Source organism: Parambassis ranga, chromosome 15, assembly GCF_900634625.1.
Source record: "Parambassis ranga chromosome 15, fParRan2.1, whole genome shotgun sequence".
Taxonomy (NCBI): Eukaryota; Metazoa; Chordata; class Actinopteri; family Ambassidae; genus Parambassis; species Parambassis ranga.
In genome coordinates this window covers 6,602,344-6,617,067 of record NC_041035.1, presented here as the reverse complement: position 1 = coordinate 6,617,067, position 14,724 = coordinate 6,602,344, and the positions used below count along the sequence as shown (strand labels likewise).

Genomic DNA, 14,724 nt, shown 5'->3' with positions numbered 1-14,724 from the left:
TCTCCATTTTCTTGTTTTCTTCTCCCTTCCATTCTGTCTTGTCTTTCACAGTCTGCTGAGCTTTACACAAAGATAGTGTCTCTCTGAGGCGGTGTGTGTGTGTGTGAGTGTATGCGCGCAGGTGTATGCATGTACACAAAGGTGCGAGAAGGTATATATCCTAGGTGACATTTCCTTATTTGTTTGTTTTTTCCTGGCGTGTATGTGTTTTCTGCTATCTCAGAAGAATGTGGATGGATACCTCTGAGGGAAGAGACCTGGTTGCTGAGGTGTGACACTCCCTATCACTGCCTTTCTTACATCATATACATCTGCCTCAAAAAACGAAAATATCGTAAAAAGTTAGCATCAATCTACAATGCACAGCTGTCAATTGGCTGACAGTGTGGCGCTATGAAAGAGTCAGCTTAGGAACCCTGCGCAGGCCATGTCTGCTTTGGGGCTACTTTATGTCCTACTAGCTTAAAACATTTGGATTTCAGTGAGTGTTTATGGATAGCAACGAGGTTTGATAGGTGTTTTTTTATTTTGAAGATTGATTCACTATAAACACGATAGCTGAAGTCTATAAGATGCTTGCTTTACCAGTGTGTCATAGCATTCCACACAAAGCAAGCACACAATACACCTGACCCAACTTCCTGGAAAAGGTTTTGTAAATCCAGAGACACTAGACATGTTCAGGACAAAACTGATGATCTTATACCTTTTATTTATGACAAGGAATTGCATAATTGCATAAATGATTAAAACAAATAGGTTTATCTTAAAAATGCTAAAGAGATTCCATTAAACTGCTATCAGAGCCAACAATGAAGGAGATACTCAGGGGAGGTACAGGTGCAAAACTGTTTTACACCCCTGTACTGTAGACAACATAAAAATTCTAATAAAATAAAATAAAAATGCCATCAAGAATCTGTCATTTTTTGTCATTGTGTATCATATATATGACATACAGTGTAGGACAGGGCACCTAATCATTGTATTTGATAACATAAGGACCTTTTTTTTCTTTTTTTGTAAAGATGCAGAATGAGTTTACATTTAAATTTTTCATTAACAAACACATGTAATAACACATATAATTCATACAGCAGTACAGCCGCACTATTTGGGGTATGTTGTTTGTGTGTCTACCATCAGCTCTGCTGCTGTGTTAGTGTGACCTGGCCTCAGGAGCAGCAGCAGAGGCAGCAACAGTGGTGGAGCGATAAAGAAACGATGTGTTGTGCGAATCTGAGACGGGCTGCTTATGGTTTTGGGCCTGCAGGAATAACACTCACAAAAAAAGTCTCAGCTCAGCAGTTTGTGTGTGTGTGTGTGTATACCTATCAGTATGTGTATTTGTGCTTGTTGCCTGCTGTGTGTATGCCGGTCATATGTTTCTGTAGCTGGCCACAGACTCTGTGTGTGTCTACTTTTAAATGTATATGCTACAAATCAGAGTTTGTCCCTCAGGTGGGATGGGTTGAGGCACACTCCTGCCTTTATTAATGCCCCCACCTTCCATCCTCCATCCTGGCTCGGACCCCCTCCTCAGCCCAGCCTTCCTCCTCCTCCTCCCTCACAGGGTCTTATCTAAACTGTGGTGCTGGCAGACGGGACAGGCCACTGGCTGATAGGGATTGTTTATCCCACGGTGCGAAATTGCTGATCTGTCTTCTGCTTTTCCCTGACAGCTAGATGTTCATCTCTCTCTCTCTCTGTTTCTCTCTCTCCTGCCCCACAGATACAGATATTGGCACCTATCAGTACTACGATAAAGGAGAGCCAGGTAAATAGTGTTTATATTGGATGTCTGTTTGTGTTTAAGATAAGTTGCATTTGTCTTGTTTTTGGAATGTATGGCTTTTCCTTATATATAAAGAAGGGCTTTTTGCTGCCTCCCAACACACAGATTATTGCTCCTGCATATTTTGCCATCTTACACTTGTTAATCACACATACATTTGTCCAAACAGAGGTTATTAGTGTGTAAGATTTACATCCTAAAACCTTATATATGCATGCACAATCCACCCACACATACGGACTGGTGATTAGGCATCCACGGCTCTATCTCTGACACTCCCTGTGTTCCTGTTGACCTGGGGTCCTGCCACACAGCGATAGGACAACTAAACTGTTGACTTTCTCCTAGATCACATAGCAAGAGGCCCCATGCAGTCCACCTCATGTTGCCTGAGGCCAGGAGGCTTCCCTTACCATCAGGAAGTGCTCAAATCGCTCCCCTGCCGTCCTTGCAGCCTGAGGACGGCTTTCTTATCTGTCATTTTTTTTTCTGCGTGTATCCATTTTTTTTTTAAATCATGCAAGCATCACACACCTTGCAAACAGTGCACCAACGATTCACAACTACAACTCTAAATGACATCTCCCTAAATAATAATGGGATAAATATTTGTTTTTTACACCGCTTTTCACCACCGTTTTCTGATGCAGCTGGAAATCATGAGAGCTATGAGTGAACAGAACCGATAATATAAGGGATACATGCTCCATTCTATTACTAACAAACAATATTGTTTTAAGACTAATATAGTTGACATTTCAGTGCATATTTTTTTCCACTTTTGTTCTGTGTTCCTTTCATGGATTTTGTTGCCTTTATATCAGGGTTTTTTTTACCACCATGTATATTTTTTCTCATTTTGTGTACAGTAGTACTCTCTGTCTTGTCCCCTTTCTCTATAATCATGGGGTTCTCTTCCTTCTCTCTCTCTCATCTGAGAAGCTGCCTTCGCTTTCATTCCAATCTTCAGCTGAGAGACGATGCTCTTGCTCCAAATCCTTTCATTTGGAGGATTACTAAAGTGTGGCTTGATATCAGAGTGGAGGGAGGAGAAGGGGAAGGAGGAGCAGGAGAGGGGGGTGAGACAGAGCAGGGGAGCAGAATCACAATCCAAAAGTATCACAACATTTTCACATGGCGGCGTAATGATAGCTCAGATCATGATTCGATTACATATACAGTAGATTGCATTGGATTAGATTAAATTTTTGTTTGTTCTATCGGGATTCAGCTTGAACAAATTAGTGTGTGTGGGTAGGTGTGTTTGTGTTTTCACTGACACTATGCATTTAACTTTAGCTCATCAAAATGTGATCAAATCGTCTGACAGCGACAAACAAGTTCATGATTCTGGTGCAGATGTTCTTAACCCATTTATGTTTGTACAAAACCCTGCACTGATTGCACAGTCAGTTAAAATTCACTTTAGTGTGCATTTATTTGTCGTATGTGTTTACTTCTTTATGATATTACTTCCACCTGCCCCCACTAGAGGGAGACCCAGGCTCATTGAAGCGGCTCTGGGGGTCCCCGGCAGCCAAATACTCCTCCCTACAACCACCCCCCACCCCCCACCCCCAAGCCCTGTTCATCCATCCCCAGAGCAGGTGCCCATGTCTGGGCCTGTCTGGCCCTTCACCCCCTTATCTGATTAATACTACTAATCCTGGAGGTGTTCCTGCCTGCCAGAGAGGCCGGCCACCAGACTGGCCACTTTCTTGCTTAGGGCGTCCAGGCCACGAGGCACAGTTATGGCGTGCACTTTGCCAACATGGCCTCTTGGAACTGAGGGGATGTTTGAGCTCCAGCTTAGTTCCTTGTTTCTGTTCATGTACATCACATAGACAGACCCGACTCAATGATCCTGTACATTTTGCAAATCCTCTGTTTATTTTATGTATCTAATTGCTCCCTTTATTTGGCCTCCATATTTTTTCCAGCTATTTCCCTGAAGCATCACTACTACAATGATAAACTCCAGTTCAGTGAAGGTAAGAGTCCAACGGCTAAACTCAAAGCATGACTGAACCAGCTTGTTTTTTTTGCATCTATTGATATATGTGTGTGTTTGGATCCTAATCGTGTCACTAGTGGATGACAATCTTCCAGAAATCACTGCCCTAGTCAGTCAACTGTCCTACTTCCTCTGTTCGCTCTCTCCCTCATCGCTTCCCCTTACTCTTTCTGCTTTTCACACAGTAGTGGAATACAAACACCCTTATCAGGAGACGAACACTCATCCCCCTGCCCTCCCCTCCCTTCTCTCTCTTGACCCCCCCCCTCCCCACTCCCACCAATCCTCATTTGCATGCATCTGTTTACCTCCTCTTCCCACTCTCTTCTTAATGGAGAAGCCCACTCCTTAATGTTTCATTTCTGTAAAGATGAAAAGTGAGTAGTTAAATAAGCGGAGAGGGAAAAGATGGCACAACACTGAAAACAGGAGTTTTACTACTGAACTTCATGTATATGCGTAGGCAAAAGCAGAAATTCAATTAGTTGTTTTTTTTTCATATGCTTCTTTTCTTTCCTCTGTTTAACCAGTAGAGATGGAGGGCTAGGAAATTCAACTGAAGGGGCCTTGTACTACATGTTAGGAGATGTTCTGCAGGATGTGAGGTTGGAAGATACCTCAAGAGCAGCAAAAGACCTCATGACTTAATATTTGCTTCTCCTCATGAATCAGTTTGTGTGGTTTTGAAGGGACATTTTGCTTTGACTTGAATATTATAATAAATATAAACGTAGTAACCAATCCTCACTTTGGAACCAGTACGTTTGGCCTTCTGAATGGTTAGATTAGTTTATTGATAAATTATCAACTACATTAATTGTAGTCATTGTTGGCAATATTGGGTTTTTAGCGCTTAAAATGTCAGCTAACATTATTTTTCTTAAATCCACAAACGGTTTCATTGCATTGCGTATCCTCCGCCTCACATGCCTGTATCTCATCCCCCTGACCTTCCTCATATCTTCTCTTTTCATCCATGTTTAGATGTCATTCAAGATACAGAGTTCAAGCCTTTTCCATTTTTGTGCTCATTCTTCTAAATTCCCACATGTATTTCCCCACTACGCCTGTGTTTAAAAGTTAAGTCACATGATCTCCTGATTCCTTTCGCGTTTTTCCTCCATAGCTCGAGGCTATTCGTGGACCCCCAGAAACCGCCGACCAGAAAAGCTACGTGATTCGCTGAAGGAGTTGGAGGTACCCGCCTCTTCTGTTCATCCTCACGATCACCACCACCACTACCACCTTCCCCTCCACCTCCCCCATCTCCTTCCTCCCTCTGGGGATTTTCTGAGTTTTCCCTTTCCGAAACGGCCGATTGATTAACAAATAGGGGCATTCTCTCTCTTTTCTCCCTCACCCTTCACTCTCCCTGTCGTTCCCGTTTGTTCTCCTCTCTCCCGCTCTTCTCTCATCACCTCTCTTTTGGCTGAGCTCTGTCATCGAGGGGGATATTTGAGGGGATCAGGGGGCTGCAGGCTGCCCCCTCATCCCTTCTCTTCCTCCCTCCTTCTCTTCCTCCTCCTTCCCTCGCTCTTCCCTCATTCACCCCTCCTTCCTCGTCCCCTCTGTACTTGTGGCAGTACAGACCTAGCTTTGTTTGCTAGAACCTGTCTGTGGCTGTTACACACATGCACGCACACACTCCCCACCCATCCACCTCCCTCCTCTCGCCCATAACCATTGTCTGAAAGTAGAAAAACCCACCTCCACACCCCATCCACCTCCTCCTCCTCCGTCCCTCTCTCCTCCCATCCAATCACCCCAGCTGGGTTAGGAATGTGGGAGGAATGACTGACCTTACACACACACAAATATATACACGCACACACAGACCGGCAGTGACTACCTGCATCCTTTTTCAACTTCCCACCTCTCCATGAGCAGTCCTTGACCACCTGGCCACCTGTAGTAGAAAGTGTCTGCAACTGTGAATTCATGCAACTGATAGTGGCACAGTAAACTAACTGAAGTACGTAGATTAGTAGAAGCAAGGATGTCTTGATTGATGTTTTCTGTATTTCTTTACATGCCTAAACCACCTGTTTAAACCTTACAAACCCTGCATCAGGCTGTGCTCTCTTTGTATGAGTTGTGTTGTGTGGGTTACCTGTCTTTCTCTCTCTCTCTCTCTGTCTCTCTGTGCCGCTCTGTCTGCTCATTCAGGAACTGTTGCAGACCAACACCTGCATTCACACCAGATGGAGAAACAAGCACTGCTGCCAGGTACAGACCTTCCTCCTCAACCCCTACTGTGCACAAGCAGACACACACTAGCACACACTTGTTTATGGGTCCACTCAGACCAGGTCTAAAATAGTTACTGTAAAGTGTAACTGTAAAACATCCTACACAATGTTATCAACATTATAATGTGATATTTTAGTAACTTTAAAACTTATATTGCAAAGCTTTAAATGTACATGTAAGGTACATATTGTTTGATTTGAACAATCTGAATCTGAAACTGACCTCTGCTTCCTTCCTCTTTAAAATCTCAAATCTTTGCACTTAGAAAGATGTTCATGTGTTTCATGTGATTTTCAAATATTTCTTTTTGTATGTGTGTGTTTGTGGTACCCTGCAGATGATGTTGAGCAGTGGAGTGCTTGTGTCTCTGACCCTGAATGGACCTCAGCTCGAACAAGTATGCATAGATAGCACATTAGTGGGCCGACTACCAGCTGGCACCGTGACTGATGGTAAGCTACGACACGTAAAACCTAAAACCATGTCAAAAATTATAAATGTGTGTGTGACTGAGTAAAGACACAATAACTAGATCCATGAGCAGTGCAGTATACACTCAACATTTTCCCCGTTACTTTGGCTACTTTGGTGATGCTGTTGCTAATTAGTTGTGTTGCAAACAGCCATGCTCATTACTGCATTAAATAAAGCTTTCTCCTGTATTGTTGTGATTAAAGTATTGAATTAAATTATGGTTTAATGGTGAGATTGGTGACATAAATATTCCAAAGGTTCACTGCGGTTTAAGTAGACTTAATGCATTTAAAAGTTCAGTATTATAAAACCCATAAAGTTCTCTACCACACACTTACACGTTGTCAGTACCAGACGCTTTTTACACCTGCTCAACCACTTATATATACACACACACACTCTCCTTGCCACTTTGTTACACAAACACTCACACACATACACTGACTCACACACATAACAGGTGCCACAGGTGAGCGAGGCGACTCTGCTAGCTAATTGCGGGCAAATCCTTTTGTGCTGTGTGTGTCCAGGGGCCTTCCCTTAAGAGCATCCATCAGTGTTTTTCCTCCATCGTGCGTTCCTCCAGGGAGTTCCGCCCCCCTCATGCTGCGCTGCCTCACTCTGCAGACCTGGCAGGAGAGAATAAGAGGCTGTGGACACCGGCCCAAATCTGCTAATTATTTCTTTCTTTCTGTATCAATTATTTGTTCATAACACCACCCTCCCCACTTCCGCCCAGGGTCTCCAGACACTTGATAAAGCCCCCATAGTGCACACACACACAGACTGCTTTTTCATCTACACACACACACACTTGTCCTTACACTTATACATGTAATTACAGACGCATACTTTTTTTTTTCAGAGACCAACATGCACTTACTGTAACTCCACTCACACAACACACATCCTGAGGTAGACACACACCCACACACACAGGTACACACACCCACTCACCTCCCGCTGTGCTCCATTCAAAGCCTCAGAGGCACTAATTATTAGAGTAATGGTTGTGAGAGGGTGGGTTCCGGGGATTCTGTGTGTGCGTGTGTTGGGGGGTGTGTTAGGTTAGAGGTTCTCACATCTGCCACTTGTTAAATTAGCTTGAGACAATTAGAATAGAGAACCGGACCAGATCACACTGTCCAACACATTTACAAAGTAATTACTGAAACAGTTTACAGAAGAGCAGATTGTGACTGCTTTGTGGGTGTAGTGTTGACATACCCCGGGTAAAAATTATTATTGTCACTGCAATGAAAGCTTTAAAAAACTCAAATGTAAGGCTGTACTTTATAACCCATCAGTTTCCCAGAGCTGAAAGTGCCTTTTCTTTCTCGATATTAGAAAAACTCTCAGGAAATCCTCAAATGGAAGAAATATTTGTCATTTTGCTTGAGAAATGATTTCTCAGCTATCAAAATCATTTATTTTATTTTCTCAAGCAATTAATTGGCTAAACATTGCTTCTGCCGTCCCATCTGGAATTAAACTGTAAGCTACTGTGTAATGACAGAGAATTCATTTTCATTGTCTGAACAGGATTTGACAACTTTCTAAAGCCAAAAAGGTTTTCAGTGTCTGAATGTGGAAGAAAATCCCTTTTTCTGATTTGCATGGATCCAGCTGAATGTGAGGCCTGCTATGTTTTGTGCATTTGAGACGAGAAGCAGCTGCAGCCAGGTCTGGTTTTTTTGTTGTTTTTTTTTTTTTGACATTGTGACAAAACAGGCTTACTGTCCTCTGGTAAACTTTGTGTCCTGAATGCCAGATACCACAGTCTCTGTACCGTGAGCTCTGATTGCATCATACAGAGCAGAAGATTACAAATATTTTACACCATCAAAGTATTACCGGCTTGCTTTGGCCGATGGCTGGGCCAAGCTGCACATATGCTCAACGATTAAGCATCCTTAAGTGATTTTTCATAGCTGGTTTCATTTACTCATGTTTAAATGTGCTTTGGTTAAGCCCATTGGCCTCTTATGTCAACATGCTGCTGAGGAGATGGCATTAAATGGATTTAGAGGACAGTGTGTGTTTTCGTCTGTGTGTATGCGGTGAGACCATATGCGTGTTCTAACATGTGGTAGTTTTATGCATGTGGGTGTGAATACATTTTTTTACATGTGAGCATAAAACGTGGTTGCAGGCCTGCATGTATGAATGCGTATATGTCTGAGGAGCACATATGACTGTGATCATGTATGAGTGAGGCGGTTGTGTGTGTGTGTGTCTGGGGGGTGCTGTAGGGTGAGGGTCTGGCTCTTAATGCCAAATCAACCACCTGGTCCCAGATTGGGCCACAGCCTGGTTTCATATCCCCTTCTTCATTTGGAAATGAATGGGATTAATCCTAATCCCGTTTATAGACACCCATAGAGATCAATACTAAACTGCATTTAACTTGATTTGTCTCTAATCTATTACAAAGACGCTTACTATTGCATTAACCGTTGTTTTAGAAAGCTAAGGCATCGTTAATGGCTGTGTGTGTTGGTTTAAGCTTGAACCAGTTTTTGGTTACCAATGCTTTATAATCCAACTCCAACACAGGCACAGAGTGACTCAATTGACCTAATTTAAAATGCTAGTTTTTCACTATTTCCGAGCAGTGTTTCTCTTCCCCTGTGAATATTTGCATATTAATTTGAAGTTTTCACACAGCAGGATGATTTGAAGTGTAATCATACCAATACCCACACGTTTATAAATACACACATGCCACGGTTAATTGCCGGTTAGATTTCTAAATCTCGGGGTGCAGCCTCGCTCGTTCAACTCAAAGCAGAATATCTGAGAGACATGTGTAACAACCCCCCCTCCTTTCCATTTAATTGGTTTCATAAACAGATTAATTTGAAGGAGAGGGGGGCTTAATTGCTAATCTGCGTTTCCATGCAGCTCCTGAAGAGTTGAACAGGATCAAGTGTGTTCTTCTACCACAAAAAGACCTCAGTACAGTGACAGGAAGGAGAGAGATACAAAGACTACAGAAATACACAGTGAGAGAGAAAAAAACAAGGGAATGGTGATAACTCATAGTGGATAATGTTATTAGAATTTAAAAAAATAAAAAACTCTTAGTGACCTAATAGCTTTTATCATGGTGACGTACACACTTCAGTGAGACCTGGAATGAGTCCAGGACCTAAGGTTGAACGTTAGAAAGCCTAGAGTCCCCTCTGCATTTACTGTTAAAATGGAGCTCCCTTTTCATCTGGGGGAAGTGGTAGTAGTCAACATGAAATGTGAACAGTGCAAGTGTTAACATTATTCTGGTGGCGCTCCTCTTGAGCTGTATAACTTATCTTCTACCATAGGCCACAAACATATCAGTCACAAAATCTACATGTAATCCTGTTGGATAAAAGCATCTGAGTGTCATTCTAATGTGTTTTGTGATCCTGTAAGGAAAAGAGTCACCTCACCATTTTAAAGTTGTTTTGTTTGTTTTGAGTAATGACATGAAGTGTGATGATGTCATCCCCAGCGGTGATGAGCGATAGGCTGATTCTGATGTCCTTCCTGGAGAAGAGCCAAGTGGCTGCAGTCTACCTGAACAGAAAGAACCAGGACTCCCCAGAGACTGGCAGGCGAACAGACAAACTCTCACCCTCTGAAATCAAGGTACAGTGGAGCACATTGAGGGAGTCTGTATGAGTCATGTTTGTGCTTAACTGTCTGCGTTTGTTGTAAGAGTAAGAGGAGTATAAAGAAAGAGGAGACCAAAAGAAAGCAGAGACAAATGCTGTCCTGTATCACTTGCCCAACGTCTTTGTTCATCCAACCTGATGGGCAACATTTCCAAAACATTTTTCTTGGATAGGTATCCCACTGAAACCGGTACTTTTACAGTTTTGCCACATTTTGGGTGTGATTCAGGAGTTGCCATGATTAACAGCAACCTTTGAAACTCAGTCTGTCTGAGTGAATGGCCTGCCGGGCCCTTGTAATGTTATTGACCTTCTCCCTGTGACTAGTTTGGAGAGTCTCCTCAGATTATGTGCCATTAAACAAACTAGTGTAGTGTATGTAAGTGGGTACTTCAAACTTCAAACAGTGCTTTTCTACTAATGTTTATCTTCTACTAATGTTTACCTGAAAAAATCATTTTCCTTGGTTCATCCTTACCGAGAGGGTGCGAAGTTTAAATGTATGGAGGTAACTTGAAGTGGAGCAGATGCTCCTATGCATCATGGGGAGCCAGGTGATTTGGACATCCAGTGGGGGGATGCCATCCTGGGCACCTCCCACTGGATGTTTAGTGGGTACAACCAGCTAGGTGTAGGACCTGGAATAGATCCAGAATTTACAGGAGGGTTTACATAACCCATCAGGCCTGGGAAGGCTTTGAGATCCACCTCATGGACTTTGCTGAAGAAAAAGTCTGGTATACCTGACGAGATGTAAGGATGTATATTATGTAGACACTTAACCACTTAGCAATGCATTAACACAATCTGTCCAATTTGGCCTTTATTTAATCTGTAAATAATATATTTATCTTTTTCTTGTTTGGTTCCTTTGGACAGAATACATGTAGGTTCAATATAATCATCATGGGAATACGGCCTTTTGGTTCAGATGTGCTCAGGCTGCCTCTAACTCTTACTGACTTCCTGTTCCTGTCCATTAATCCCTCACACAAGTGTGTATTGAGCTCAGTCTGATGTGAAGGTGTTTTTGTAGGTGTTAGTAATAGGTCTGATTATGTTCTTCCCACAAAACAAAACTGTACTGTGTCCTCCTTCACTAGCTGGCTAACCGCTAACCCTGGCATTATCACATTACTGCCAGGCCCTTTTGTTGAGGTGTGTGTGTGGGTGTGTGTGCGCGGATGTGCATGTTGGTGTGTGTTTAAGCAATCGTTCCTGCCGTGCGTCTGTCTCCAGAAGCACAGTCCTGATAAGACAACCCCCCCCCCCATCACTGCCACCACTCCATATTGTACACCCTGCACTGTCTGTCAATGCATGTGAACACGCATGCATGCGACCTGCAACATACACACGTGTGCGCACATGCACGCTAAACTACCCATCCCCCCACAACAAACACACACACGCACACATACACACCGCCCTGGTCCAGTGGGCTAAGCTGGAGAAGGGAGAGTAGGGGGCGTTGAGGGGGGCTAAACTAATCCGGCCCACAGAAAGTGGTTTTTGATTATTGCTGACCAGCAAACGGCAGCAGAAAAAAGAAAAACTAGAAGAGTGCAGAGATGGGTAGGGATGGAAGGATGGAGGGGGCATACAGGGGGTAGAGATAGAGTGTGTTATTAACCCAGTGATTTTCTGATTTTTTTTTTTTCCTTCTTTTTCATTTCTAATCTGTCAGTGATCTCCCGTTCAGCTGTTTGGGGTAACTCTTTGTTCCCTTTATCATCAGATGTACTTCCATCATTTTCAGGCGTATTTTGTGTCCAAACCAAATTTTCCCCCCTGCGGGGCTAAGGAGGGCAGACATGGACCAATGAACCTCAGATCTACTCTACTCATACAGTGCAGCTCATCGATTTACCAATTCTTGCTTGTTTCTGCACCTTTAAAGCATTTTTTTTTGTACTGAGGCCCGTTTTTATTAATTAATTTTTAAAGAGAAATTCTGGCCCTCCTATTCTGGCCTCTGACAATATGCCTATTTAGTGGGATTTGGGTGTTACAACTGACTGCTCTTTTGCTGTTTTTCATACATTTATTTTGGCACAAACCTCTCATTGATCTATTACAATATTACCATTTTTTGTTTTGTCCTCCATTCCTTCATTAATTCAAGCATGTTTTATTCCCTTTCACTCCCCATTTCCCCTAAGCTGTAGCGCACAGAAGCACCCGTCACCTTTCTTCTTTTCTGTCTTACCATTCCTTCCAAACCTAAACAATCAGCTTTTTCTGCATTATCACCCATTTGTTCTCCTCTCTTTTTCCTCCGTCACCTCTGTCCTCCCTCTCTCTGTCAGGTCCGAGCCACTCTTCTGCAGAGGTCATGGATGTGTGTGAGTAGGTGTGTGTCTGGTAATGTGTGCGTGTTAGCCATCAACTCTCCTTCATTGTGTTAGTGAGTGTGACTGGAGATAAAGAGTGTATGAAAGGCCTGTATGAATATGAAGCTGTGTGTGTGTGTGAGAGAGAGAAAGGGAATGAGCTGTGGTGTACATGAAAGGCAGGGTCACAGTGTAGGACCTGCAATTTCACCTGCTTTGAAAGTGCTTCTGGATAGAGCGCTGTTTGTTTAATGATGTGCGTGTGTGTGTCTATGTGTCTGTGTGTATGCCTGCATGTTTTTACAGCTTACATCTGTGCCTCTGCATCTGTGTGTTTTTCAGTTACATACAAGCATATTTGTATGTTTCTGTGTGATTGTGTACCCCCACCCCAACACACACACAAACACACACAGCGCCACGAGAGCTCATTACTGTGCGTCTCTTTGTTGTGGCCCATAGAGCGTGGCGGACCTTCCCAAAAATATGCACATCACTAAAACAACAAGCCTGACAGAACAAAACACACACAGACATTAATAATGGAAGATAAAAAAAAAAAAACAAAAAAAAGAAAACCTTTGGCATCAACAAAGACAGGGCAGGGGTTAAACTGGTTGTACATGTGAAAGTGTCAGACACGTCAGGGGTTGAAGAAAGTTTCTGTTGAGCGACTTTCCATTTTGACCTGTCGGTGTACACTCTATATGAACATGTGCATTTCTGTGTCCAGGTGGTGAGTGTGGATGTGGGCGGGTGGGGCCGTAGACACCACAGACATGTAAGTCTCAATCGTCTCCAAGATGCGGCACTCTGCTGGTGGACCCTGGACGAACCCGAGGAGGAGCTGTGCCAGTGGACCCCCACGAATACACACCGGAACAACCTGGTCCTGCTCAGCTGCTCACCCACTGAAGGCCTCAAGGTGCAGACACTACTTGCATATTTTCTTACAAAGTAACAAACATGAAAGTTCTTTTCATTTTCTTGATTTTCAGAAGGTTGCACACACAAAAAGACGCTGCATTGTTAGAAAAATATTAAGTCTAGGATCTTGACTTTTTAGGTGGTTTTATATCCTTTTAGGCTTGTACAAACATCTTTAGGAATAAGAGGAATCAGGGCCTTTGCTGTGATCTGTGTTGTTCTTGTATAACATTATTAGTATACATTTCCCAACAGGAAATTAGGCATTCTCTCGCTAAGTCCACAAATTTACAGAAAATGGTGTGTACGATGAGTGAAATGTTTGAAGGAGCACTGATATAGATGTTGTTGCCAAGTGATTATTGTTAAAAAAAATGGAAAAGCACTTATTTTTCCAGTTGATCTGTGTTCTGGGTTTCACCTGTGACATGAGTTTTAGAGAGAGACAGTGAATGAGATGGTTGAGTCAAACAGCCAAAATGAGTTTTTCAGAAAATGTCATCCTTGGGGACAGGCTTAGGTGCTCAGGCATCCAGGAGGAGCATGGGCTGGAGCACTTGTTTCTTCACTCTGAGGCCGTGTTTCAACTCAGTGGCCACATACTTTAGAGCACTTGATCTATGAAGGCGTGGCCTTTGTAGGCCACAGTGGTAGAGCTGGGCGATGCTGCCCATTGGTGGTGCTCCGATTGGCAAGGATTATTGACAGCTCAGGTTTAAAGGTGTATCCCTTGTTTGCCAAAGTTAGTCTGTATTCAGAGTTAGCTGAATAAAAATCCAACCTCCACTGGTCTGCAGTAAATCATGGAATAGGTTTCACTGTAGTAATGCCATGTAAAAATACAGTCTTCAAAGAATGAAGCTCCGGAATTGAGACACTGCTTAAAAGTAATTTGTTTAGAATTCCTTCTTTCTTCTTGTATCTCATCTACCAGACATTAAATGGCCTTTAACCTGCTGGCTAAGCTGACAAGGTCCAGTCCTGGAGCTGGTATTAGTCCAGCCATACATGCTGTACGCTACATTTAAATTACACTTACAATTACTGAAATACAGTGAAAACAAACAAGTAGAGCAATGGGATTGAACCAAGCATAAAATTGTGTCAGTGTCCATGACAAACTTCTTAACTTTTTGTTCTTTTCAGTGTCACCCTGAAGGCTTAAAGTCAGTTACACAAATCATAACTCCTGCACACCCAGGCACATCCGTACACTTACCAGACACAGCAAAAAAGGCAACAAAGCTGCCGATTCGAGTAGAGACCTGTGTCGTC

The 14,724-nt window shown here is 42.9% G+C and overlaps 1 protein-coding gene across 3 annotated transcripts in view; it reads left to right on the top strand.

Annotated features, from left to right (window-relative positions):
• wdpcp (WD repeat containing planar cell polarity effector) overlaps nucleotides 1-14,724 on the top strand; it is a 51,563-nt gene that overhangs the window by 13,061 nt on the left and 23,778 nt on the right. For all 3 annotated transcript variants that reach the window (XM_028423616.1, XM_028423614.1, XM_028423615.1), the window contains exons 3-9: nucleotides 1,733-1,777; nucleotides 3,736-3,786; nucleotides 4,936-5,006; nucleotides 5,976-6,035; nucleotides 6,397-6,511; nucleotides 10,027-10,163; nucleotides 13,256-13,447. In XM_028423616.1, coding sequence (XP_028279417.1) covers nucleotides 1,733-1,777; nucleotides 3,736-3,786; nucleotides 4,936-5,006; nucleotides 5,976-6,035; nucleotides 6,397-6,511; nucleotides 10,027-10,163; nucleotides 13,256-13,447 — 671 coding nt within the window. The remainder of the gene's footprint in view (nucleotides 1-1,732; nucleotides 1,778-3,735; nucleotides 3,787-4,935; nucleotides 5,007-5,975; nucleotides 6,036-6,396; nucleotides 6,512-10,026; nucleotides 10,164-13,255; nucleotides 13,448-14,724) is intronic.